The sequence below is a fragment of the Cygnus olor genome, chromosome 19, assembly GCF_009769625.2.
Source record: "Cygnus olor isolate bCygOlo1 chromosome 19, bCygOlo1.pri.v2, whole genome shotgun sequence".
NCBI classification, from domain to species: Eukaryota; Metazoa; Chordata; class Aves; order Anseriformes; family Anatidae; genus Cygnus; species Cygnus olor.
The window spans coordinates 73,847-101,155 of record NC_049187.1 but is presented as its reverse complement, the minus strand read 5'-3'; the positions used below and the strand labels follow the sequence as shown (position 1 = coordinate 101,155).

Genomic DNA, 27,309 nt, shown 5'->3' with positions numbered 1-27,309 from the left:
CTTTATGTATTCTGGCCTGATGAGTCTTTATCAGTTTTGTGAAAAACATGTCAAGTGGGACTTGATTCAGTATGTGTAGACGTGCAGGAGCTGGAGTTCAGTGCTCCTTGGAGGAGAGGATCATCCTGTATTCTCCTCTGTAGACTTTGTCTTTGCAGGGAGGGGAGCAAGTAGGTTGCTGGAGGAGCCAGTCTCTTCTGCTCCAGGCCCCGTACCATCTTTGTGGCCCTCTGCTGGACTCTTTCCAGGAGATCCCTGGATCTTTTTCTTTGTCTTTCTTGTCCTGGGGAGCCCAGAACTGACACAGTACTCCAGGGGAGGCCTGACCAGGGCAGAGTAGAGGGGGAGGATCACCTCCCTTGACCTGCTGGCCATGCTCCTTTTAATGCACGCCAGGATCCCCTTGGCCTTCTTGGCCACCAGGGAACACTGCTGGCTCATGGCCAACCTGTCGTCCACCAGGACCCCCCGGTCTTTCTCCTCAGAGCTCCTCTCCAGCAGGTCATCCCCCAGCCTGTACTGATCCATGCAGTTGTTCATTCCCAGGTGCAGGACTCTACACTTGCTCTTGGTAAACTTCATTTGGTTTCTTCCTGCCCATCTTCCCAGCCTGTCCAGGTCTTGCTGAATGGCAGCACAGCCTTCTGGCGTGTCGGCTCCTCCTCCCAGCTTTGTATCATCAGCGTACTTGCTGAGGGCAGACACTGTTCCCTCATCAAGGTCGTCAATGAAGATGTTGAACAAGACCGGACCCAGCACCGACCCCTGGGGAACACCGCTTGTCACAGGTCTCCAGCTGGACTCTGTGCCACCGATCATCACCCTCTGAGCTCAGCCAGTCAGCCAGTTTTCAACCCACCTTACTGTCCACTCCTCTATCCCACACTTCCTCAGCTTTGCTAGCAGGATGTCGTGGGAGACAGTATTGAAAGCCTTGCTAAAGTCAAGGTAGATGACATCCACTGCTCTCCCCCCACCTACTCAGCTGGTGATGCCATCATAGAAGGCAACGAGGTTGGCTGAGCACGACTTCCCCTTGGTGAATCCATGCTGACTACTCCTCATAACCTTCCTTCTCTTACAATTGCTTGGAGATGGCATCCAGAACAAGCTGTTCCAACACCTTTCCAGGGACAGAGGTGAGACTGACTGGCCTAAATCACTTCTATAAACCCACTCAGGGTTTACAGGTTAATTAGTTATGAGATTTTCTAAATAAAACAAACGAACAAAAAAGAAAATATCTCACCTTTTTAGATTTTACTACTTATATACCTTGTTTGTCCAAATACTTCAGAAACAGTTTTCTGATCTTTAACATATGCGGCACTTCCTTCCTTCAGTTTCTCTTCACTGCTTTATTATGATTTATTATGTCTTTCCAGTACCTGTAGGTGGGGAAAGATCAGAAGAAGACTCAGGTTTGCTTTTCAGAATGGCAGCTAATTTCAAGTTAATCTGTCAGGGAGCAAGTTCTCTTCAATGATATTTTATATAGCCTTCAGGACTTTCCTGTCTGCCTGTGAGTAACATGCCTGGCTGCGGTGGGCATGGCACCAATGTGTCTCACAGTCCTGCAGAACTGGGAGGTGCCACACACAGATGAAGCTCCCCACCTGCTATGGGCACAGCTGAAGGCATGGGGATATGCATCTTTTTCTCCAGAGGGTGGTAGAAGTGGCACCATGTTTTCCATCTCTCTCCCCTATTCCTGCAGGCAGGACAGCTTTGAAGGGGACAAGCAGCTCCTTTGAGGCTGTAGGAGAGCCTGGCACAACAGGGCCAGGGCAGCTGGTAGCAATGTGTGTGGGCTTGGTGTCTCCTCCTGTACCCAAGCCTGCTCTCCTCACATAGACTGAATTCCAGCGGGGAAAATCTGGGAGCTCCAGCAATATGAGTAGCTGCCCATATATTTTGCTCACACAGACAGAAGTGCAGCTTTGGATGCTTCAAACCTCGTGGATGATATGAGGATGTGCTCTGCCTGTGGGTGCAGGCTTTTCTTCTGAGACAGACCTTAGTGCTCCGCATCTCTCTCCCACCCTCTGCCCCTCCTTCCCTGGCTCCTAGGAAGACTTGAAATAAATCTTTGCATTTCGAAAGGCTGTTTTCTTCCCCAGCCTACATGTCAACACTAATCTGGGGACAAAAAGCCACATTTATGAAAAGAAAATAAAGTCCTGGCTCCCACTCACTAGCATAATACAAGGGCCCATTCCCAGCATGCTGAGGATGTTGTGGGGATCCTTTTGTGGACAAAGGGGCAATTGATGAACTAGGTCATGGCAGGAAGAGATGGTATGTGGGAAAAGCACTGAACAGAGAGGCCTCTGAAAAGAAAGCCATTCCCTGTGGAAGAGGCAGCCCCCCAGGAGCTTGCTTGACCTGTTTGTGCCTGTGCCGGATCACCCTGCAGGCAGGAAGGGTTCTGAGGAGGTGAGGGGAGAGAGGCACCTGTACGTGTGCTGCTATACGGAAGAAAATCTCTAATTTCCATTTCTTTTTTTTTACTAGAGTTGAAGGAGAGGCTTTCGTAGCCTGCTGGTTAAGTGTTTGTGTCTCTAGGGGCTAGAGCAGCAGCTGGGGGTGTGGTACTCGCCACAGCTCTGTTAGTGAGTGACTGGTGCTCCTTTGTGAATCTGTGGCTTGCTGCATTGACTCTCTCTTTATCCATACAGCAAGAGAGAGCAAACCTCTGTCCTGAGCTTGGGTGCACCCTCAGAGTGCATTCTTGAAACTGGAAGGTCTCCTGCTGCTCAGAGCAACCCTTTGCCATTCCTTCTCCGTGTTTCGTTGGCAGCATGAGGTCATCAGGACCCATCCACTTACGTCCTGGCCAATTCTGCAGAATGTAAGGGAACTCATCTGTTTCTTGCTGTCTGAGTGTGAAACACTGCTCACTTGTCCTGGACCTGAAGCATATCCTGTGTCCACCCTTCAGCTTGGTGGCTCTGCGTGCTGAGCACAACCTTGAGTGAAAAATAGCACCTTGCTGCATCCTGCCACCACCTTATGCTGGTGCCTTGCCCTGCTGCAGCCATGCCCCCAGCCCTGCCAAAGCCATGCTGTTTTGCATGCCAGAGAGATCTGGATTAATTGTCCCTGTGGAAAGGTAATGCCTTGAATGACACAGCCAGAGCATGGTGTCTTTTAGCAGTGCTGAGTTTGATTGACTTGTGAAGTTGGTTCTTTCCCTTGTTTCTGAATGATCCCCTTCCCTTGCACTGGTGTGTGGCATGCTGCCTGGGTGCTGGCAGTGCGGGAGGGGTCTGTCAGGGCTGCCTGTCAGAAGCAGTGACTGTCCCAAGACAAAAACCTCCAGGCAGGTCCCTGCAGCAGTGTCCCATCGCATGAGGTTCCTGGCTTGCCTGTCATTGGGTCAGAGTGGGTGTAAAGCAGGGTGCTCTAACTTCTTTCACACTTCATGCCTGATCTCAGCACTCTTCATGCCCACTGGTTGGTGGTGATGAGACCTTTCCTGCTCATGGGCAGCTTTGGGGCCCTGGTCCTACAGGTGTTTGCTATGAAATGAAGTAGGAGCCCATGTGTTGTCTTGATTTTGGTGGGACTAGATTCTTGCAGTCTGTGTGGGACCGTCCAGTGTCAGCAGCTTTCAGGTTTGGCTGATTTCAGAACTTCGTGCTGCTGTTCCCCTGTTGTGCAGCTCCCTGAGTCTCAGCCCAGAGCTTGCCTGCTGTTTGTACCAGGGATTTCTGCCCTGCTCAGTACCATCTACACACCCGCACTCAGCTCTTCCTGAGTTCCTGTCCCAGCTTAGCCCTGACACCACATCTGTCTGTCCCCACTTGGCAGCTCTCTCTTTGAATCTTGGCTGCAGCAACTGCTGGACTGTGGATGGATGTGGAGGTTAGTGCAAGTATTTTATGCATGTCTGCAGATTTTACATCACTCTGTAAAAGTGAAGTAGTCCTGAAATAATCCATGAGATCAAGGGATGCTAATACAGCTCCTTTTGCAGTGCAGCACCTAGGACAGGAGCTTAGGAAGGTCAGAGCTTATCTTTGCTTCAGGTGGAGGCTTTGAAGATTCACCTTTCTGTCAATTGTTGTCTCAGTTACAGACTGGCGAAGTGGCTCAGGAATCTGAGCACGTGCTATGAGTGGAAAGTGCTAGGACAACATTGTAGTGGACTAACGGCTGTTAAAAATTTTCTAGAAGTAGGTACCTTATTCAGACCTCAGACAGTGTCAGAAGCCCTTTTTCCTCTTCCTCTGGATTTGTGTCCCCTGCATCTTTGGAAATAACTGGAGGCAAGTGATGCAGGAGGAATGAAAGGATGACATATGGCTTTGAAGGAGTCTGAACCTGGTTCTGTTAAAGGCAGAAACGGGAATGGAGAGAGGGGGCTGTAGAGTTAAGTATCAGAGCAGTAGAAAAACGAGATAATTTAGTAGAGGGAGCTGGGTGGTTGGAGACAGATTCGGGTTACACAGATAGGAAGAGAGTTGTTGGGGCGGTTCCTCGTTTGATTCTTTAGGTCTTGTAATAAACAGAAGGTACCTGCTGAGTAAGGACCCTTTTAAGATTGTATGTGTTGTGCTAGCATACTCAATCAAAGGCCTGTCTAGAGGTCTGGGATGATGAATGTGGCATTCATTAGTAAGTCTCATGTGACCTATGTTAAAAGCCCAATTTTGACATGGTAGCTTTTAACCCAGTGTAAGCTGGCTGAGTAAGATAGCGTTCACCAGATTTTTCTTGGGCTGCGCTATCATGTGGTGATGGCGATGCGTGCTGATATCCTAGACCCTTGGAAAGGATAAGTGAATATATGCTGATTTGACATCTTTAAATGCTGGTATAAAGAAGTCCAAATACAACCTGCATATGGCAGGCCTAAGCCCTTATCAGAGGGAGAGTGCCCATGGATGCTTCCCATTGCAACGTGTACCTCAAGGTGCATCATGGCACAACGGTGCCTTGTTTACTGCCCCTCTGTTCTTGAGGCTTCATCCAGCTCTGGTCTCTAGTGCAGGTATTTGTTTGATGTACAAACGCTGCTTTTGGCTCACTGTGAAATGCACTGTGTTTCAGCTGCTGCCACCATGATGTGCAAGGCAGGGCTAATCACACCAGAGCCCTCCGACCCCATGCAGTACTATGGCGAATCGTCTGACACCTACTACCACATGGACCGCTGGCAAAGGCTGCGCACAGCTGTCAGGAAGCTGGAGTTCTGGGAAAACTTCAACGCTGAACTGATAGGTAGTGGCTTCTTCTCCAAGGTCTACAAGGTAAAAGTGCTGGGACTGACCCAACGCAGCATGAGACTGCTGCTGTGAAGTATAGGCCCACAGTCCTTGTGAGAGCACCTGAGTACCTGCTGAGTCTGTGCAGATGGTGCCTCATTTGAGGAACCATCCCCCAGCTTGTTTCCTCATCTTCATCTCTCCTGGCTCACCCTGGCAGGTTGGCTGAGGTGAGGGAGGAGAGGACGTCCCCTCTGCGCACCTAGCACATCACCTTTGATATGCATCTTCCCTTCCATAGTGTAAAATGAGACAGGAGGACTTGATCAAGCAATGTTTGTTGACTATTATCTACCAATACAACAGGCTTGTCAGGGAACTAAACAGTGGTATTGGATGACTTACGGGGATATTTATGCTCTGTGCAGGTTTTGTTGTCAGAACTGTGACAAAATACATTGAGAAAAGGAATGTAAAATCAAGTTGCATATGTCTCCCAGAATACCTGCCACCCACACCCCCTGGAGATGCCACTGCCATCACCCCTCTGCTGCTATGTGTTACTGGTGATGCTGCGGAAGAGCAGGTGACTTGGAGTACAGTCAGAGTGGGACAGGCTGCTGGTTTGTCCGCTTTTGCCTCTGCTGCCTTCATGTCAGGAGATCTATGGCTCCATGCAAGCCTATGTCTGATGTGTATGGTGTATCACCAAGGTAAATCTGCTTTTCTCACTGGGGCTGTTCTGAGTCGCTCCCTACATCAAGCTCCACTGGTGTGGGAGTTTAACCCTCTCTTAGTAAGCACAGGATCCAGGGTGTTGCTAGCTTTGCTCCCCATCCAGTGCTGTTCCTCAGCTGAGGAATACTTTAGCATCTCACCATTGCTTATTTGGGGTGAAGGGATGGGGCGTGGAGCTCTTTCCCTGCAACCCTCAGTCATCACTGTTCTCTCTATGAACAGCTAGATGAAAGGGGGACCTCTACCTAGGAAGTGAGAATGCTTTGCAATGTGGCCAGATTTGCTCACATAATCTCTCTTCCAGCACACTCTAGAATGTGGTTGCTGACACGGATCTTGATTGTGTGTGTGGGTGTGACACAGACTCAGTGGAAACAAATTGGGCCTGGCTACATCATCACTTTTAGCTCGTTATCTTGACCAGGTGCAGGATGGACACCAGGAACGTATATTTCTTCTCGGCCACCATAAGATACTTCTGCCAGAGGAGTACTCTGACATTACTGTGTGAGATCCCTAGCTGGTGTAAGCAAGTGTGGCCTATTGAACCTAGGGAAGCCAGATTGGCAAGATCTGGCCTTGGAGCTGCAGAAAACATGCAAATTGGATAGATAAATACACATTGCTTTCTTAAAGCTCTGTCTCCTCCTTTGTTGCATTTGGGATTGGTGTTATGGTCTTTCAGTGCTCTTCAGGTCCAGTGATAGTGCACTAATGCTGTTCAAAGGGTATCTCCAGCAAAGGGTATATGGCAGCTGTTTTCAGACTGGAGCAATACATGACCAATTCCTCTCTGCACCATACCCTCCCTCCAGTAATTCCTTTCCCCACTTACACAGCATATTGTTGCCATCACTTTCTCTTTCCTTTATCTAGCAGGTTTTCATAGTAAGGACTGCTGTCTTCTGTGTGTGACATTTTCCTCCTGCCCTAGCAGTAAATTGAGATTCCAGCAATAGGTGGGCTGGATGCATGGATTTTGAATGAAAATGGAATAAATTCCTGAAGCAGAAGGAGGAAAAGAAATGTTAAAACAAACAAACAACAATGGTATGGGTTAAATAGTTAGAGGACAGTGGAGGAGGACTTGGTACAAGGACAAGTCTTTTGTAGGGACCTGACGTTTGTCTGTGGACTTGAGCACAAAAGTAACTGAGTACTCACATTCCTCTCGGATCAGCCAGTGTCCTGTAGACTCATAGCCCTAAGCAGCAGTGCCCCTGCTGTAAAGCATCACTGGTGATGGTCCTTTGAAACTCTTTGCCAATGTGGATGCTGTCTTCCAAAGCACTCCCACCACATGGACGTAGACTCCTCTGTATGTGATGCTGGCACTGAAAGGCTGCCTGTTGTTTGTGCCATCCCTTGTCCTGAGGAAGAAGGATTCACTTGGTTTCACATGGTGACTCAGACCAAGGGATCTGGGCATGACCTGCTGCTCAGTGAATTATGTAATGCGTAACCTGAGTACAAGGTACTTTCCCTCTTTCTCAGTATTAGTTTTCTGATGTGGAATAAGGAACTATTCAAGTACAAGTTTTGCTCAGGGAAGGCATGAAGCTCCTTTCATTGACAGTTATCTGCTGTGTGGGGTCTGAGGTGCTCAAAAGCAGGAGAGAAATGCAAAGTGATTTATTTTCTGGCACTGGTTTAAGGCATTGACCAAGGTGAACCTCTGAATAATGTCATCTTCTGGCCCCCAAAAATCTTCACAAGCATTAGGAAGTACAGTTCTACTCCCATTTGCATGGTCTGCAAATTCCCACTGCCAGATTTTCACCTTTATTTCGCTGCTTGAGGCTGACACTGGGCCTTTACCCTCATCAGTTTTTAGCATGAAGTGAGAATACCTTGGAGGGTTCTCTGCACACTGATCTAGGGCAGAACTGGACAGGGCATGACTTAGAGCAGGCCAAGGGATGCTCCAGGTTGGCCAGGGTAGTCTTAGGGCCTGCAAGCTTTGAAGAGGCCTTCTGACTGCAGGTGCCTCAGTGAGCCTGTGATCAGCCTAGGAGTGTCTATTGTGCTACAGTCTCTCCAAGCTCAGTGGGATCTGTCCAATACAAAGAAAATTTTAATAATCTTTTCTATCATAGAAGCTTGTTTCCAAGTTCAGAGTCAGGATTGTGATAGGGAACAAGTCTGATTTGTCAGAGCAGAGCAAGTGTTATCTCCTAAATTTCCATTTCAGTATTTTTTTTTTTCTAAGCTAACAGTAAAGCTGACAGAAGACTAGTGCTGGGTTATGGACTAACAAAGCAAGGAGCTGTCTGTTGTTGAACTGTGATGGGTAGCACTATAAAATTGACTAATTACCCTAATTATTGTGCCAGCAATCAGCTGTTGCTAGAGAGGAAGGAGGCAAGAAGTTAAAAATGAATTATGGGGAGAAGACACCAGCTCAGGGGGCTCTCCATCATGACCTAGCAGTTCAGCCTTTCTGCATGAGGTGGGTGTTGCCTGAAGTCTGATCCCCAGTAACTGGAGGTCCCCCAGTTTGGCCCCCCTGAGTAACGACTAACTGTGGTTATGATGTCTCATCAGGTGATGCTGTCAAAGCCCTGGTTTCCTTATGACCTGCTGGAATATACAGGCAGGCTGTCAGGTTGTGTTCCTTCAGAATGGAAGCAGCAGTTCATGTTTCTTCCAAGACAATTTGTTTTGTGATCCTGATTATAATCAACCTTTCTCTCCTTTCAGCTTAGCTAGGTCTTACATGCAGCTCTTTGTTCTCCTCACATGTTCTGGTAACCTTAAAGTAGTCATCACAGAGAGCAGTGGGTGATGCTTTGGGTCTCAGACTGCTGCTTTGAAGCCATCTTATGCTGTTTGAACGATTTTGATGTGAAAGCAAACAAAAAAAATTAAACCTCAAGATGAGAGAAAGTTAAACATCACTGAATTCTCTATTCACTCTGGGGCAAATGTCAGGACATCAGTGTGGGCCATACCTCATATATGAGTCTCCATAAAGCTGACTTTGATTAACGTTTGAAATATTAAAGTATCACAATGCCTTGTTATGTGATCTGGAATCTGCTATTCAGATCCTCGACCCAGATTTCATGAGTTGCAGTGGACCTTGGGTGGTCCTGTCCATGCTGAAAGTTGGGGGACCCCTGTATGTCTTGCAGCCTGCATGAAACCCCTGCATGCAGTACTGTCCAACCATGGTAGTTTCATGGGGGACAGCAAATTTCATCTTAAAAATGCCTGCTCAGTCTGTTATAAGTTTGAGGAACAACATTTTGTTTTCTGTTCTTTACTTTCCCATATCCCTGCTAGAGGGAAGCCCTAGGAATGAAATATGTCTGGTAATCCACAGCAGAGGTTCAGGTTAGCATGTGAATGGGAAGAAGACTCAGGGCCTCTGTCCAGGGGCACTGGGGAGAGATGAGCTGGCTCTGCACTTGCTTCATTGTGTCTGTCTAGCAGAGACTGTAGATGGGGAGCCAGGTGTTGGCAGGGGCTCAGAAAGCAGTAGGGATGAGAAGTCTGACAGCAACCTTGTGCAGTGACCAGACCCAGGCAGGAAGGAGGGATGGAGGTGGGCAGGCTATGGTTGGGATGGGCCATTGAATGTAAGGCATTGGAGAGGAAAAGGTCGGCCCTTCTGTAATTCTGTGTGGGCTGAGGAATTGCTCCAGCCAAAGTTACCTGAATTTTGGCTGAGAAACAGCTTTGTGCTGTGTTGTGACAGGAGGGATTTAGCTGTCTCCGGCCTCCAAGTCAGACATCACTGGTTTGGAGCTTGTGTGGGAGGGACAGCACCTTGCCCTTGTGCAAATCATTGTGCAAAGCTCTGGGCAGCAGGGAAATGAGATTCAGGACTTCGGTTGGGAATAGATACTGTTGTCCAGAGGGGCTAGAAGACATCTGTAAGCTAACAGATGTCCTGCTCCAACCTTGGATCCAGGTGACCCAGGCTGCTGCTTGTAAAGTGATGGTGGTGAAGATCTACAAGAACGACGTGGACGAAGAGGTGATTGTACGTGAGATCAGCCTGCTGCAGAAGCTGTCCCACCCCAACATTGTCAGGTGGGCACATCCTCTGGACATGACTGGTGTCACTGGCAGGGGCTGGAGTTGGTCAGTGTCTATAAAGCAGTTCTGTGGAAAGGGAATAAACAGAACCTTGATGGCTTGTTTTCTTTTTTTTTTTTTTTTTTTGGTGCATCCTGCTTAGGTACCTTGGGATATGTGTGAAGGATGACAAGCTGTACCCCATTCTGGAGGTAAAAGTTTCTTGCATGTAAGTGTGCTATAGGCAGGCAAGGATTGTGCAGTTCTTTGGTAGGGAGGATGGCAGATATCCTGTAATGCATATCTGACACTTGAGCCTGTGAGTCTGTACTAGTAAGACTGCCTTAGAGAAGATTCTGGTTCTTTTTGCCTCCCAGTTGCTCATGGCTGAAGTGGGCACAGTCACTATAGGACCATGAGATTCAAGAAGTATAGCCAGAAAGCGTTTCAGGGTGGTCTAGTACCACCCCAAAGAGCAGAGGAGCCACTGGTTGGAGAACAGGAGTAGAGCAGATGCAGACTGGCAGGAACTTTACTGTGGCTCTGATGTGGTGATGTGGTTTAATAGAAAAGCCTCGGCCGGTACCGGAGAGGCCTTGTCTTGTTCCTGCACCATCAGCAGCCTGAGGCATTGACTGAGCCCCTGCAAAAGGCTTTTTGCCTTTTGGTTGCTGCCTGTGAGTGAGGACTGTGGAAGGGTCCCCTTGGCCCCGTGCTCTTGGGTGCAATGGGAGGAGCAGTACAAGGGTTGGTGTGAGCATTTTCTCACTGGACAGAGGAGACCACTGCTAGGTGAGCCTGGCAGGGCAGGGGGCAGCAGGTGGCTGGATGCAGCAGGTACTTGGAGATAATGTAGTGGCATTCAGCAGCGATGTGCAGAGGAAAAGTGTTGCATGGCACTGCCTGGTTTGAGGTGGGCACCCAGGAAGGGGCCCCCACCATTGCCAACAAGTCATGAAGGCACAGCACAGGTCCCCAGTGCAGGTGTGGAACGTTGTTTGCCATGCTGGCTTATACAGAAGTCCCTGCAGCAGGGCAGTACCAGAGACCATCAGTGTCTTGCTGTGTCAGGAGGGGTATTAGCACTACACCATGCACAGGGACCCTTGTGTGTGGTGGCATTTATTATCTCTGTCCCGAGGTTGGGAGCTCCTGGGTTGGTGATGGAGAGCTCAGAACCACGAGAGCCTGTGTCCAGCTGCATAGGTGCCTGCTTTTTGTCTCTGTTCGCAGTATGTGAATGGGGGCTGCCTGGAGGAGCTCCTGGCCAGCAAAGACATCACTTTGACATGGAAGGAGAAAGTGGACTTAGCTTCTGACATTACCAGAGGCATGATCTACCTGCACTGCAAGAACATCTACCATCGAGATCTCAACTCCAAGGTACACAGCTGGAAAGGGGATGTCACCCCTGAAGGGCAACTATGTTAGGGGACCCTACAGAGGCACTTAGGGCTGTAACCTGGAGACCTCAGGCTTCTTCTTGGTCCTCTGCTCCATGCTAATCCCTTTGCAGGCAAGGAAGTTTTATTGATAAAACCTGTAATTACATTACATTCATCGCTTGTCAAGCAGAAGACTCAGCTTTTTAAGGAAAAAATCAAATATTGATGAAGGTCGGCAGCGTGGAAGCCATTCAAGCATTACAGTCTTGAAAGACATCAGTACAGGAACCAAACTTGCCTTTGTAATCTCAGGCTGTTTGGTTGGCTCAGTTCCTAACTAGGAAATCACAAACTACATGGGAGGACAAGGCACGAGTCTGTTTCATTCTGATGATGGATTTCTTGGCACGTGCGCTCTGAAGTCAGTTGAGATGCAATTTCCTGTTTGGTGATAACTGATGAGTTTGGGATATGCTTGTGGAAAGTTAGTGAGTGCTGCAGGTTCCTGCATGTCCTTTCTGTCTCACTATGGAGGTTCAGCCCTGAAAAAAGTTCATACTTCCCAGGAGAGACCTGGGAAATCTGCTGTGATGATGGCTGAAGATACAGGAGAGAAGTGTATATATGTTTACTTGATTCCTAGTTGTCCGTGAGAACCATCTGGAGAAGATGTTCATAGTTTCTGCTAGCTCTTTGGGAGCAGATGCCAAGAGGAAATCCTGGGGAACTGAACAGGTTGAAACCACTGGGGTTTCTGAGAATCTGTAAGATAATTTTGTAGAAATTCCTCCAGAAAACACTGTTAGGGACGTACAACCCTGGGCAGCGAGAAGGGCTGTGACTGTGATCTGCATGCCTTTGACTGAACAGTGAACAAGGCTGATGTGCACATTTCTAGGTCTCTTTCAGATGAAAGGATGTGGATCGTTGTGTTCATATCAGGTAACTTTGCAGATCTCAGTTCAGGTTAGTTAGGATGGAGTGCCAGCACTGAGTCCTGGAAGGCTGTATCAGGAGGTAGCCTGAGGCACAGTGGTGATGAGCAAGCAGGGCTGCATGGTGAGGGCTCCTGACAGTTCTGGGCATGGGATGGATGGTGAACCAAAAGCCTCCAATGGACACAGGCTAGGGAACTGCTCCTTCAAAGGACTTTTTCTGGCTTCAGATGTGGTCAGTGTGTGCTGCCAGGATGCAGGCCTCTGGTGAGAGGAGAGTCAGTAATGGCAGGGGCTGAGGGCCAGTGAGGTGCTGCACAGTGAAGTGTGCAGGCTTTTCCTTGTTGGGCATCTCATGTTTTACCCCCCATGGCTTCCTTTCAGAACTGCCTCATTCGAGTGACGCCACGGGGCCGTGAGGCACTGGTGACTGACTTTGGGCTGGCCAGAGAGGTGGTGGAGCTGCCTGTGAAGGATGTGGAGAGGAAGCTTTCTCTGGTGGGCTCTGCTTTCTGGATGGCTCCTGAGATGCTGCGGGGAGAGCCCTATGACCGGAAGGTATGGCAGTGCTTACCAGCTCCTTGTTCATCATCAGAGGTCCTGAGCACGTATGAGGGATGTCTGCTGGTGACATGTTCCAACAGCAGAAAAGCCTTTCCCTCCCTCCCTCCCTAGGAAACATTGTTCTGCTATCAGGACCTTTGTTCAACAATGTTCTGCATAGCAACTTAGATGTTGCATGTGTGGCCTTGTTAAGTTAAACTCGTAGGGAAATGGATTACTGCTGTTGACGAACACACTGAAGCCTCTCTGAAGAATATGCTGGAAGAGTTACAGCCTGGTGAAGCTGTTATGGGATCTATGGGGGGTGCCAGAGCTACGGTAGAAGCACCAACTACGTTGAAGCGTGGCATGGGTCCATGTTTCCCAAAGATAAGGCTCAGCTCCACGTGAGGCTATGGTGTTTCTGGGTGGGTTCAGAAGTATAAGTTCACCTGAGAACAACTGATTTGCTGCCTCTATCTTCAACACACCTTTGATGGGCTCTTAGCTAACTAATGGAAGAACCCAGTCATCGGTACTTCCCATTTGCATGCTTTGCTTCTTCTACGTATGCTTGGTCCTACCTCTCCTCATCTTGCAGGTAGATGTGTTTTCCTTTGGCATTGTCCTTTGTGAAATCCTGGGCAGGATACCAGCTGATCCTGAAGTGCTTCCCAGGACTCAGGTAATGATTTTTGCAGCCAAATTTAACAGTGTTTTCTCCATGATACCAGATTGTGGTTTCTCTCGGGACCATACAGACCTGACACACGTGCATATGTGCACGCTCAGATTTCTCTCCAGAGTGTTTTTCATGAGAAAATCTGATGACAAAATGTTCAGTGTGTAAGTGGAATCATCTGTAGTTTGAAAACTTTTGTTACATCAACAATATGAGATACAACAGTTTTGTTTAGGGATCTTAATTCAAATAATTCATTTGGCTTTGACATTTCAGCTTCTGTATTGAAGTGGCAGGTCAAACACAACTTCATCGTGAATTTGTATTTTCAGATACATTACATTACATATACAGATACATTTTCAGATACATTACATTACATATACAGTTCATGTAAAAACAGTGGGCTTCTCTAGAAACATGGCCTTTTTTCAGTATTTGCAACAAGTCCTTTCCACAAAGTGAGAAGGGAAGGTTTTTCCAGAATGAGGGTGAAAAATCCATCAGGAAAATAGCAAATTGCTGCTTTCCAAGCAGTCTTCAGGAAAAAAGCAACGAAGCTGTAATGACCAGAGATTATTCCATGTTTCTGTAAGACTGAACAGTAACTAAAACTGCGTCTCCATTTGTAAGATGGAAGAGAATTATGTATCAGGGACTCTGATGTCTGAAAGGACTAAGCTGTAGCTATGGAAACAGCTGGCTGGATCCCCTCAATCAGTTGTCATTGGAAGACCAAATAATCTACAATTTCCGTCCTTGGCAACCACTGCTCAGCACCTCACCCAGTGCTGGTTGCTCTACATGCTGTTTTCTACCTTTGTGGTTCTTGTTGCCTTACTCTGAGCTTTTCCAGGAGGACACATTGCACTTCAGGGAGAGCACAGAGCAAGCAGAAGGATGTTGCAACGTTCTCCCAGTTCAACGTCTCTTTTACCATCTGCGTCCTCCTGGCAGAGCTGGTACCTTTGCATAGCCGTAGTTAAAATAGCTGTGATGGAAACCATGAACATTTTAATCTTTAATTAATCAGCTTTAATCCATGAACATTTTTTGCTTTAACAACTTGAGAAGGGTGAAGAGCCTTTAAAGGACTTTATAGCTCAAGCGTTAATTACTTTTTCCTTGCTTCTTACTGTAAAACCCTTTTATCCTGGTGGTTTTGAGGTGGAAGGAGGATGGCATTTGCAGCTAAGAAAAGTATAAAACCCAGACAAGGCCCATCTCAATAAGCAAAGGATATATAGGACGCATCTTGAGTAAGAGAGGGGCTTGAGACCTATTTTACCCATTTTCCTGGGGAGGCTGCATAACTGACTGCATGTAGTCATGGCCAACTCAACCTCTTCCTGGTTGGTTGTTGACCCACGCTCTAACCCTTCCTCAACAGGATTACGGCTTGGATGTTGCTGCCTTCCAAGGGATGATCAGTGAATGCCCCAGGCGGGTGATGGACCTTGCTGCTAGCTGCTGTCGGGTGAGATTCTTGCTAGATTTTTTTTTTCTTTTGGTTTTCTTGGGTTTGTATCACACCTCTGTGAGAGTATGCTCTCAGTGCCAGCACAGGGCTCTGCCACTGAAGCTCTGAAGTGAAGAAGTCTTCCTGGAGCAGTAGTATGCTTTCATCCATTGCATAGGTTTGCCCTAAGAAACACTTCGGAGAAGTGATTGGTTTGTGTACTACAGCCCAAAACATCACAACGTCCTGCCTGTTCCCTTGTATATCAACCCCAAAGTGGGAAGCACGTTGGTGACTATGTCTGATCCCCACTTAGCCAGACTGCAGGCAGAGACACCTAGCTGATTCTCTCTGGAAGGCACTGCCTCACCATTACCAGCATTGCAGGTATCATCAGAGCAGATTTCTCCAACCTGTGTTGCTTTGGCATAAAAGGTAAAGGTGAAAGCTGGGGGACCTCCCTGTGCTGCCTCAGGATGCAAAGTAGAAAGAAAGGATTCAAGTTTATCTTTGAAAGGAAGGAAAAAAAAGGCAATAATCAGGAGAAATTAGGTGATCATAATGCAACTCAATTTGTTGCTCAAGGCAGCAAATGGAAATAATTCTAGCACGAGTCCCAAGGACATGTGAATAACTCGCCCTGGATCAGAGGAGTAATTCACATGAACAACTTGCTTTGGTTTGTATGTGTTCAGATATTGTATCTCTGACAGACAGTTTCCTAATGCAAATTGATTAATAATGTGCTTGTGCCAGAAATGGCTCTTGGGGCTGTTCTTTGCTTTTGTGCAATGTGCAGGTTTGGGCAGGTTCTGGTGCGGCTCCCCAGGTTGGCTTCCCCAGGGCCAGGCACAAGGGCAGCCTCAGGATGGCACAGTGGGGGCCTGGGCTGGAGGTGCCCAAGTGCCCCAGGCTGTGTTCCTTGGCAGCCCTTGCATTTGTGGAAGAAACTGTGGGTTCTCCAAGCAGGGTGTGAGGTATACTCTCTCCTGTAAGAGAAGGAGGGGGACATGGACCTCTCTGCCCTTCAAAAGGAAAAGGGACAAACCCCAACTCTGAGGATACCCAAATGGCACTGGGAGGACAGGGGGATCACAGCCCACTGACAATGACCTGTGTCAGGGAGATAAGACAGATTCCGACTATCATGAAAAAGCCCAGGGAATGAGACATCTCCCTCCTGACACCTACCTCCAGTCTTTCCCCTGCACAACCCTGGCCCTGCACTGTTCAGGTTGGCTTTGGGATAAACAGTACCCGCACCCTGTTGAAACCTGGCCTGACACACCATGACTTCAGCATCTTGCTGTCTTTGCTTGTGCTGTACTGTGCCTTGGGATCTGTCTTGTGGCTGCTCATTTGCAGCAGTCTGTGCCTGGATCACTGTGCAGTAATGCCAGAAAGCTCTGCTGGAAGGTGCATGGCCCAGGCCAGTGCTGATGATGGATGAATGTCATTGCTCAGCCATGGGGGACCCAGGAGAGCTGCTGCACAGCACCCACTTTCCTGTCCAGGGTGTCATCTTCAGCCTCTCTCTTCTCGTTCCAGGTGGAAGCGTTTAAGAGGCCATCTTTCTCCGAAATCCTGGATGAGTTGGAGGATGTTGCAGAGAGCCTGGAGCCTAGGAGGGAAAATCAGCTTTTGGGCTGAGCTGTGGGCCTCCTGCGAGGCCTGGTGGAGTATTGCACAAACTGTAAATCAACTGTCTTGGAGGGTCAGGAGTGAAGAAGGAAGGTGGGAAAGGGAACAGCCAAGTGACACACTGGTATTTATTTAATCATAGTCTCAGTCTCTAATTTCTGGGTTGGAAAAAGTGGTTAAAATGGAGAAGGGATTTATCAAGGGTATATATTTCTTACGTACGTTTTTAACAGATGTAATTCAGACTCAAGCAGCTTTTGTTCGTTTGCTTGTTAAAAGCACATGATCCTGGAGGGGCAGGTCAGGGACCTGAACTCCCTTGCAGATGCTTTCCAAATACCCAACAGAAATGTAGTTCTCTCCTGCTTCAATGTGCCCCCTGGACTCAGGGTCTTCCCCCTTCCATATCCCCTCTGGCCTTGGGGAATCTCCTCTATGGAGGCTGTGGTCCTTGTGGTGTGAAGGAGTGTGGGGTTTTGGCACACTCAGTGAGCCTCAGGGTTGCCTTATATTTCAAAGCCTTACAACACCCATCTGGTAGCCTGGCAAGGACAGGTACGTTCTAAATCTCTGACTAGGTTCCTTGACATTGTACACAGGATGCATCAGTATCAGGCAAAGTTTTGGAGTGCTGGGACTATCCACAGGGTGCTCACCTGCACCAGGTGAGGCAATGGGTAGGGTGTGCCTCCTCAAGATATGAATTAACCAATTAATATCTCCTATCATAAAAGCTTTGTCAGGCACATGCCACGTCAGAGTTGTCCCAGTATTGTAGCAGTCTGGATTTCTCCCCACTGTCCTCAGTCTGGGTTCAGAGATGGGAGTCTGGGTTCAGGAGTCTGCCTCCCCACCTCTCATCCTGCTGCAAATACATGGTGACAAGCACAGTGCCAACAGCTTGTGAGGCCAAAGCAGGGGAGAGTTGGGTCTGGCATTATGCAGTATCTCACCTATTCCTCTGCCTGGTCGAGCATTCCATTGTCTCTCCAGTGGTTAGACACCCTTGCAGGCCCCAGGGCTCATGCAGCCATGAAAGGATTTTCTTTTGATACTTTCTTCTGTGTTTTCTTCTGTGGGCTGGAGGAAGGTTGCTAGGTCTGCAGATCCAAACCAGAGCTGGGAAGAATAATGGCAAGAACTGGTCTGGCACTGCAAATTAAGAGAGAGAGTTGAGCAGACAAGTTCATGTCTCCAGATCAGCTGATGGCTGCACCATCATTGTGAAAGACAGGTTCTACTAGGACCAAAATTTTTGTGAGTGTAAATAGGCATATTGCCTGTATAGTGGTGGAGCAGTGGCTCTCTTCTTGTAGACCGTAAGCTCTTGGAGCAAGGATCCTTCATTTGTCCATGAGAAAGTAATTGTATAGTGTATAACCCAATGGAGCTTTCAGCCTTGTGGGAGGAATGATGTGCTCTCACATAGTGGTATAGACCTACATGTGGGTCTCATCTCAAGCTCTTGAAGTAGAATTTGGTGTCACATATGGCCCAACATCTCTGTGTTGTGGTGCTTGTACAAGGGAGTGTCACTAGTGTGCCAGGACAGAGATGTTGTGGAGGAGTGGTGCATTTTCCCTAGGGATTTCCTTATGATCAGGACCTGACATGAAATGCACTGAATGGCACCAGAATCATTGTCTCAGCCACACGTCCAGAGAAATTCTCATTCCCCAGAGCTGCCATCATGCTGTTGACATCTGTGCAGAAGAAACCTCCTGCTCAACAGTAAAACTACTCAGCAAAAATCTTCCTCCCAGCTTCATACTGCTAGCAGCAAGGAGCAAAGCCTTGAGAAGTAGAAGACTGAAAATAAAGGAAGTTTTTCAACTTGGAGGAAGGCAGAGTGGCCACTTTTTGACTTGCACCAGTTTGGGGGCTTTAGACCCCTAAATGAAAAGGGCTGCAAAGGCAGCATAAACAGTATGTATATACTTGTGCATCTTCAGTGACAGCCAGACAACACCATCATTGCAGCAAAGTGGTGGACAGAAATCACAGGGTGTGTATTTGGCTACCAAGGGATGGACATAATCACAGAATGGTTGAGGTTGGAAGGGAACTCTGGAGATCATCTAGTCCAACCTCCCTGTCATGCAGGGCCACCTAGCACACGGTACACAGGATCACATAGAGGCAGGTTTGGATTATCTCCAAAGGAGACTCCATAACCTCTCTGGGCAACCTACTCCAGTGTTCTGTCACCCTTACAGTAACGAAATATTTTCTCATATTCAGCTGGAACTTCTTGTGTTTCAGTTTGTGCCTGGTGCCTCTTGTCCTGTCGCTGGGCACCACGGTAAAGAGTCTGGCCCCATCCTCTTGACACCCTCCTTTCAGATATTTATAGACATTGATAAGATTCCCTCTCAGTCTTTTCTTCTCCAAGCTAAGCAGGCCCAGTTCTCTCAGCATGTCCTTGTAGGACAGGTGCTCCAGTCCCCTCGTCATCTTTGTAGCTCTCCGCTGGACTCACTCCAGGAGCTCTATGTCCCTCTTGTACTGGGGAGCGCAGAACTGGGCACAGTACTCCAGGTGAGGCCTCACCAGGGCTGAGTAGAGGGGCAGGATCACCCCCCTTGACCTGCTGGCAACACTCTTCTGAATGCACTCCAGGATACCGTCGGCCTTCTTGGCCACAAGGGCACATTGCTGGCTCATGGTTAACCTGCTGTCCAGCAGGAATCCCAGGTCCTACCCCTCAGAGCTGCTTTCCAGCAGGTCAGCCCCCAACCTGTACTGGTGCATGGGGTTATTCTGCCCTAGGTGTAGGACTCAGCATTTGCCTTTGTTGAACTTCATGAGGTTCCACATTGTCCAGTGCTCCAGCGTGCCCAGGCCCCTCTGAATGGCAGCACAGCCCTCTGGGGTATCAGCCACTCCTCACAGTTTTGTGTCCTTAGCAAACTTGCTGAGGGTGCGCTCTGTTCCATCATCCAGGTCATTGATGAAAAAGTTGAACAACACTGGACCCAGTACTGACCCCTGGGAGACACCTGTAGCTACAGGCCTCCAACTAGACTGTGTTGCTGAGCCCAACCCTCTGTGCTTTGCCATCCAGACAGTTCTCATTCCACCTCTGGCCATTCATCTATCCCACACTTGTTGAGCTTGCCTATGAGGAGACAAGTGTCGATGCCTTGCTGAAGTCAAGGTAGACAACATTCACTCTCTCCCCTCATCTACCCAGCCAGCCATCCCATTGTATCAGGCTACCATATTGGTTAAGCATGATTTCCCCTTGCTGAATCCATGCTGACTACTACTGATCACCTTCTGCTCCATGTGCGTGGAGATGATCTCTGGGATGAGTGATTCCATCACCTTTCAGGGATGGAGGTGAGGCTGACCAGCTATTTGTTTCCTGGGTCCTTCTTGCCCTTTTTGAAGACTCAGGTGACGTGGGCTTTCTTTCAGTCCTCAGGCATCTCTCCTGTTCTCCAAGACCTTTCAAAGATGTTGGGTTAGCAGTAACATTCACCAGCTCCCTCAGCACTCATGAATGCGTCCTGTCTGGGCCCACAGATTTGTGGGTGTCAGTTTGCCTAAGAGGTCTCTGACCTGCTCCTCTTTGACCAAGGGAAAGTCTTCCTTTCTCCAGACTTCCTCTCTTGTCTCTAGGGTCAGAGAGTCCTGAGGGCTGGTCTTAGCAGTGAAGACTGAAGTAAAGAAGGCATTCAGTAATTCTGCCTTCTCTGTATCCTTTGTCACCAGGGCACCCACCTCATTAAGCAGCAGTCTCACATTTTCCTTAGTCTTCTGCTATTGATATATATATGACCCTTCTTGTTGTCCTTGACACCCCTTACCAGACTTAACTCCAGATGGACCTTGACTTTCCTTGTTACATCCCTGCATCCTCTGACAATGTCCCTATATTCTTCCCAAGTGGCCTGTCCCCTTTTCCACATTCTGTATACTTTCTTCTTCCATTTGAGTCCTTCCAGGAGCTCCTTGCTCATCCAAGCAGCTCTCCTGCCCCCTTTGCTTGCTTTTTTTGTTCATAGGAATACATAGATCCTGAGCTCGGAGGAAGTGATGTTTAAATACTACCCAGCTCCCTTGGACCCCCTTTTCTTCTAGGGCCCTGACCCATGGGATTCCTCCAAGTAGGTCCCTGAAGAGGCCAAAGTTAGCTTTCCTGAAGTCCAGGGCTGCAATCCTACTTCTTGCCCTGCTTCCTTCTCACAATATCCTGAACTCCACTATCTCATGGTTACGGCAGCCAAGGCTGCCCCCAACCTTCAAATCTCCAACCAGCCCTTCTCTGTTTGTAAGGACAAGATCCAGCAGCACACCTCTCCTGTCCTTGTTGGCTCCTTGACCACCTGTGTCAAAAAGTTATCATCCGTGCTCTGCAGGAACTTCCTAGGCTGTTTGTGCCTAGCTATATGGTCTTTCCAGCAGACATCAGGGTGGTTGAAATCCTCCATAAGAATCAGGGCCTGTGATTGTGAGGCTACTTCCATGTCTGAAGAAGGCTTCATCTACTTCCTCTTCCTGATCAAGTGGCCTGTAGCAAATTCCCACAACGGTATCAGTCATGGTAGCCTGCCCTTTAATGTTACCAATAAGCTCTCAACTTTGCTCTTCATCCACCCCTAGACAGCTCAATGCATTCCAGTTGCTCTCTCACATGAAGTGCAACTCCACCACCTTACCTTTCTGGTTGGTCCTTTCTAAAAAGCATGTAGCCCTCTGTAACAGCATTCCGTTCATGTGAGCTATCCCACCATGTTTCTGTAATTGTGATGGGGCCTTGTGACCTCACACAGATCTCCAATTCATCCTGTTTATTCCCCATGCTACGTGCATTTCTGTACAAGCATTTCAGGGAGGTGATCAAGCCTACAGGTTTCCCAGGAGGGGTGCAAGAGGGTCCTTTGTAGTCATGTCCTGCACTCACTTCCCTGGCTGCATGCACCCTTTGGAGGCACCCTGACTTGAGCCACTTATTACTGCCTACCCTGTCCTTGTATTTCTCCCTTTCCCCCATCTTTCCTAGTTTAAAATCCTCCTTATCAGGTTGGCAATGTTAGCAATGACGCACGTGCCCCTCCTAGTGAGGTGGATACTGTCTCTCCCCATCAGTTCTTGATTTTCAAACAGGGTTCCATGGTCATAGAACCCAATCCCTGTTGCCAGCGCCAGCAGTGCAGCCAGTCATTAACTTGGAGTATCTGTCTCCTCCTCCTCTGATCCTTCCCTCTCACTGGAAGTATTGAGGAAAAAATGACCTGGGCTCCCAGACCCTTGACCACCATGCCTGTAGCTCTAAAGTCCTGCTTGATGGCTTCCAATTTACCCTTGGTGTCATTAGCACCCACACAGAAAAGCAGCAGAGGGTAATAGACTATCTCTTACCTGAGCCTCTGGCAGGCAACAAACCTCTCTAGCCAAAAGGTCAGGTGGGCAGATGGGTGCCTCTGTACCTTTCAGCAGGGAGTCACCCACAACAATCACCTGCTGCTTCTTCTGGGTGCTCCTGCTAGGTACAGGGTTTGTCAGCCCAGTTGCCTCCCCTGAAGTCTTGCCCAACTCATCCTCAGCCTGGAGGGCACTGAACCTGTTCCTCAGTGCAGGAGGGGCAAGAGAACTGACAAGCTTCCAGCCCTCTTCTGTAGCGTTATGATGTACTGCTTCATGCAGCACGGAGCCCTCTGACCTCTGCTGTACAGGGTTGGGACTCTTGGGAGCTATAGAACACCCTGTCTGTTTCCTGCTCATCTTCTCAGATACATCACAACGTGCTGACTTCCTCCTGTAACTCCCTTACCTGACAACACAGGTCATGGACAACAGCACATCTTCCACAGGAGAGCTGACTTGTTAGCCCAGGCCTCCTGAGGGGGCACCAAGCACTTCCTGCAACCTGAGACCTGAAGAGGTGCGTCCGCCATCAGAGGCTCTGTCTGAGTCTACACCTCTGACATAGCTGATGCAGTGACTCCAACAAGCACCAGGGAATGTGTTCTGCGGTGAGTGAAGACCATCTCTGAGGTTGCGTATGCTACTAGGATTGGAAACAAAGACGTCCTCTTGCGCCCTTCTGTGCAGACTGCTGCGTCTGTTCGCTGCCTCTGTGAGCGGTGCCCTTGGCCCGTACAGGTCCGGGTACAGAGTAAAGGTGTACCCGACGCATCCCTCTCGGCCGGTTAGAACGGCCCAGCTCCGCAGGGCTGTTGGGGGGGGGGGGGACGGGCACTGCCATCCCTGCTGGCCCCGCCCATGCCTCGCCAGCCGCTCTCGCGCGAGCTGCCGGCACCTGGCGGGTCTCCGCGCTCCCGTGGGCCTGTGGCGGCTGAGGCAAGCTCCCTGTCGGCTGCCATCCCCCGCTGCGCTGAGAAATGTGCCTACCCGGAGCTGATCGCCTCGGCGACATAACCACAGGAGCTAACCACAACCTTCCAAGGCTTCCCAGGCTCCCCTGGGCTCTTTCATAGCAGAATAAGCTTGAGAAAGAGGTGTTCGATGATTCTATGAATCCAATATTGTCCTAACACCTTAATTGTTAAGCATATGAAGCCTTTTCCAAAGGCCGCTAAAGACAGAAGATAGCTGTCCACTGTGGCTCTGTGTCTGGCGCTAGATGCACTGCTTTCACGTAGCTTTTCCCCAGGTATCCCCATGCTGCCTGGCTGCCCAAGGTGGCTTCTCTTCTTCCTCTGATCATCACCATGCACAAGAGTAGAATAACAGAAGATGCACAATATACTGATCCCTCAAACAGCCTTTTAGGGGGTGAAGGTGTCTTGTCACAGGTGTGCTTTCCTGCAGGGCTTCTTCCCTGTTGGCCACCGTCTCTGCAGGACCAGCAGACTTGGTGCTGGTGTCTGAGATGTGTGCCCTTTGGCACATTGGGCTGGTCCTTCTTCGAGCTGTACATCTGACACTGGTCCTGCAGATCAGCAGTGGGGGGACTGGGACACAGTAGAAATGGTATGTGGATTTGTGTGTACTTTGGTGACACTGTAGTATGAAGGGAGTTCTTTTGGTTTTATTTATCTGCTTGGAGGTAAGAAACCTACTCAAGGATTACAGATCCATAGGAATATTATTTTCTGCACAGAGGACAGCATTAGCCCACGTAGCCTGAGCTATGATGAGATCACCAATACTTTTGAGTTGGCCAGAGATGGGGTGATGCCAGAGAATGCCAAAAATGCCATGTTCGTTGGAATTAGTGGTTTTATCAGTGCTGGTGACTAAAGATAGCATGGACCTAGGTGCTGTTCTGCCATTGCTCACACAGTTAAATTGTTGTTACCTCTGTGATGTGGGTTTGGCTCAAACCACCAGCATTGCTACCAGTTGCTTGGGCACAATGTGACAGTTAGCATGAGCCGTGAACCATTCCCAATGGGCCATCAGGATGTGGAGGTTGTCGTGAAGCGAGAAAAAGGTTGGTGGTCTGGACAGCTGGGCTGAGCCATGGCAACCTCAGACAAGGGAACAAGCCTACTCTATCTTCTAGTGTAGGTATGGCTGGTGAAACCAAGTCTACGTGGCATTTTAAGAGCAGTCACAGGGGTGGACTCAGAGATGTGTTTCTTCTAGGCTTGCCATGTGTCGCATGGGTGGGACATCCAGCCACATGCCAAGTCTCAGGTGATCAAAGGATATTAGGTCTTTGCTAAAGGGACCTTTGGTTCCTGCTGCAAGGGCAGGTGGAACTGAGACTGTCTTCAGGTTCTGTGTGGATGACAAAAGCCGATGTTTGGAGGTTGCAGAGAACAGAGGTGGTCTGGGAATTTGGTGCATCTAGTTGACCAAGAGTTTCTCTTCACTGGTCAGAGCTAGAAGGAACAACAAGCACAGGAAACCTGCCTCAATGCCCTCCAGCTGTGATCCCCTTGCTGGGACTGCAGGGCCTGGCTTCCCCACACCAATCTGACAAAGTCCAGGTAATTAGTTGAATTTCATATCTCATTGTCCAGGCAACTGAAGCAACACCAATGGTAGGTGGAGAGTCTGGGCAGTGCAGAAGGCTTGACTTTGCCGGACCTGATCAGGAGCTGCCTCCTCTGCCTCTTGGCCATTTGCTCTGCTGGTGCTGGCAACATGGACCAGACAATGCTGCACCTTATGGGCCATGCATTTCCATGTTCCTCATTGCATCTTTGTTTTTCAATGCTATTTGGAAATAAAGAAAGACTAGAGGTACTTTACCACATCAGTCCTGTCTACTGTGTTTCATCATTCTGGGTCTGTAGTGTGCTGCTGAAATGCCACAAGTTTTCAAGCAAGAGGCACCAAACACAACTCAAGGAACATCTTCATGCTCTATAAGCATACCTGACATTGCAAACCCTTAGGGAAAAGTCATTTAAAGAACATTATTAGCTATGAGAAAGTGGTATTTTGAGCACATTGCCTCTTGGTGCCCTTGGTTTTTGGTAGGGTCAGCTGGCTTCTTAAATCACCCCCTTGCTTCAGTTAGGTGAGAACAAGGTAACAGCAGCAGCACAAGCATAGTGCAAAGGGTGTTGGATTCATCTTTTCCATCTTAGCAGCCCATGATAAGTCAAAAGGACCAAACCACAGTGAAATGATTTCTCTTCCCTGATGCAGCTTCTTTGGTGCTGATTCATAAGTAGCCCTAATTACTCTTCAGATGCAGCTGTCTCACAAGCTCTTTGCCAGGAGGCAATGGACCTCTAAGTCTGCTGCATTTAAACACAAACCCTATAGAGGCACTGAAGCTCAGTTTTATTAGATTCTCACATGACCAGTCATTGGTGTTAGGTAGGAGGGAGACCTTTCCTTCCAAAGCCCAGTCCTGTGAAGTCTATCATCTTTTAGGGTTACAGCTTGTGAGAAACAATTTGCAGCCTGGATGGACCACAAAACCCTGCTCTTCTGAGGCCATTCCTAGGAAAACACTGACCATGATAAACTGAATTTAAGGTCTTAAGATTTTAAGGTCTTTGAAACCTCTGGATGAGCAGACACCAGTCACCAGGTGTCTGAGGTGCTCCAGGCACCGGAGCTAAGTTCCCCTGTGACCTGTGGAGAGGCCCATGGTGGAGCAGGCTGTCCCCCTACAGCCCATGGTGTACCACAGCGGAACAGATCTCCGCATTGCAGCCTGTGGAGAGCCCACACAGGAACAGGTGATCCAGGGGGATCTGCCGCTCCTGGGGGGTCCCAAGACAGAGCAGCCCACTCCTGATGGATGGACCTGAAGAGCTGCTGCCTGTGGAGAAGCCCACATAGGACCAGCCCAGGAAGGACGGCATCCTGCAGGAGGGACCCTGCACCGGAGCAGGGAAGAGAGTGACTGTGGAGGAGTGGTAGAAACGAAGCACCATGTGCGGGTTGACTGCAGCCCTCACTCGTGTCCACCCCCTGCACTACTCAGGGCAGGGAGGAGGTGGAGTAGGATCAATGGGGGAAGGTGCCCCCAGTTTATTTCTTTGTTTCTCACTGCTCCAGCCCATCAACAATAGGTAACAAATTTTATTTATCTCCCTATGCTAAGTCTGTTTTGCCTGTGATGATAATTGTAGAGTGATCTTGCTGTCCTTATCTCAACCCTTGAACCCTTTACATTTATCAGGGGCTCTCAGTGGGACTAGCTTTCTGAGAAGCCCTGATTCCCCTGTTTTGAATTTATAACAGCAAACAATCTCTTCTCTTTCTTCCACTCTGGATACTCCTATTTGAAGTGGCTGGCCCAGCCACATTTAAAACATTTTCTCAAAGGCTGTTCCTGCTAGGATTTAGGCTGCAACACAGGTAGCTTTCCTTGCCTGCCATTCCTTTGTCTCTTCCTCTCCCTTCCATCCTGTGCCTGAAAGTTTTCTTCCTCTATCTCCAGCCCTCTGCCTCACTACCTGGTCCACAGTGAATACCATTAGTTTTGCTCTCTGCTTTTCTCTCATCTGCCCTCCTGACATACACCTTCTCAGCCTCCCACAGAAGGATCTCCACTGACTGTTTGCTCCATATTTCCACCTTCTGGAGCTTTTTTTTTTTTTTGTATATTTGGCCAGGCTTTAATCACAAAATGAACTTTCAAAAACCCTTGGGCTACAGGGTCCTCAGGATTCATCCCCGAGTATTTTCTCATTCTGACCCAAAGTCTCTCATATGATTTCTGTGTTGTGGGTTGTTATTATTCCAGTTGGGGTCAGCAAGTGGATATTTCTGCTCGTCAGAATTACTCCTGGTCCGTGGGGGGTTGATTCTTTCCCATTCTTGCGTAGTTGCCCAACTAATCGTTCCCCTCCCCCTCTTCTCTGGTGAATAATATACTCAAGATTGACATCATTTCCCCCCCAGGAATACAGATTAGGCCTTAGAAACTGATCTAACTGCTGTAATCCTATAGGGTCCTCAATTAAAGACTTTATTTCCTTTTTAAAAATTCTAACCTCTCTGCTGGTGTGTGTGTGTGTGTAGGGGGGTGGAATTCGCATTTGTGCTTGCCTCACTGGTACCTCCCTAAGAGGATACATAGGAGTGTTAGTACTGTTAGTATCAGGGAATGGGAAATTATCAATATCTCTTCTACATTGTTCTAATTCTTGCCAGAGCCTAGAGTGCGCTCCTTCTGTAGGGAAGGAAGTGTTAATTGCAGTTCCTGTCTCCCTTCCTGGAGTGGCTGCTGCTGCCGCCGATGCAATTTTAGGATTATAGGGACAGGGTAAATTATCCAAGGGTTCCTATCTACCTGTTCTTTCCTCTG

General features: G+C 48.6%; 1 protein-coding gene across 5 annotated transcripts in view; it reads left to right on the top strand.

Annotated features, from left to right (window-relative positions):
- The window catches only part of LOC121057283 (dual specificity testis-specific protein kinase 2-like), a 45,183-nt gene that overhangs the window by 8,625 nt on the left and 9,249 nt on the right, over positions 1–27,309 (top strand). For 3 of the 5 annotated variants that reach the window (XM_040531177.1, XM_040531178.1, XM_040531175.1), the window contains exons 2-9: positions 5,056–5,255; positions 9,865–9,986; positions 10,135–10,183; positions 11,205–11,354; positions 12,676–12,849; positions 13,436–13,519; positions 14,907–14,993; positions 16,524–18,923. In XM_040531177.1, the coding sequence (XP_040387111.1) occupies positions 5,067–5,255; positions 9,865–9,986; positions 10,135–10,183; positions 11,205–11,354; positions 12,676–12,849; positions 13,436–13,519; positions 14,907–14,993; positions 16,524–16,625 (957 nt within the window). In that variant the 5' untranslated portion in view covers positions 5,056–5,066 and the 3' untranslated portion in view covers positions 16,626–18,923. Of the gene's footprint in view, positions 1–5,055; positions 5,256–9,864; positions 9,987–10,134; positions 10,184–11,204; positions 11,355–12,675; positions 12,850–13,435; positions 13,520–14,906; positions 14,994–16,523; positions 18,924–27,309 lie in introns of those variants that run through there. The other 2 variants (XR_005813736.1, XR_005813737.1) reach the window with 1 other exon arrangement.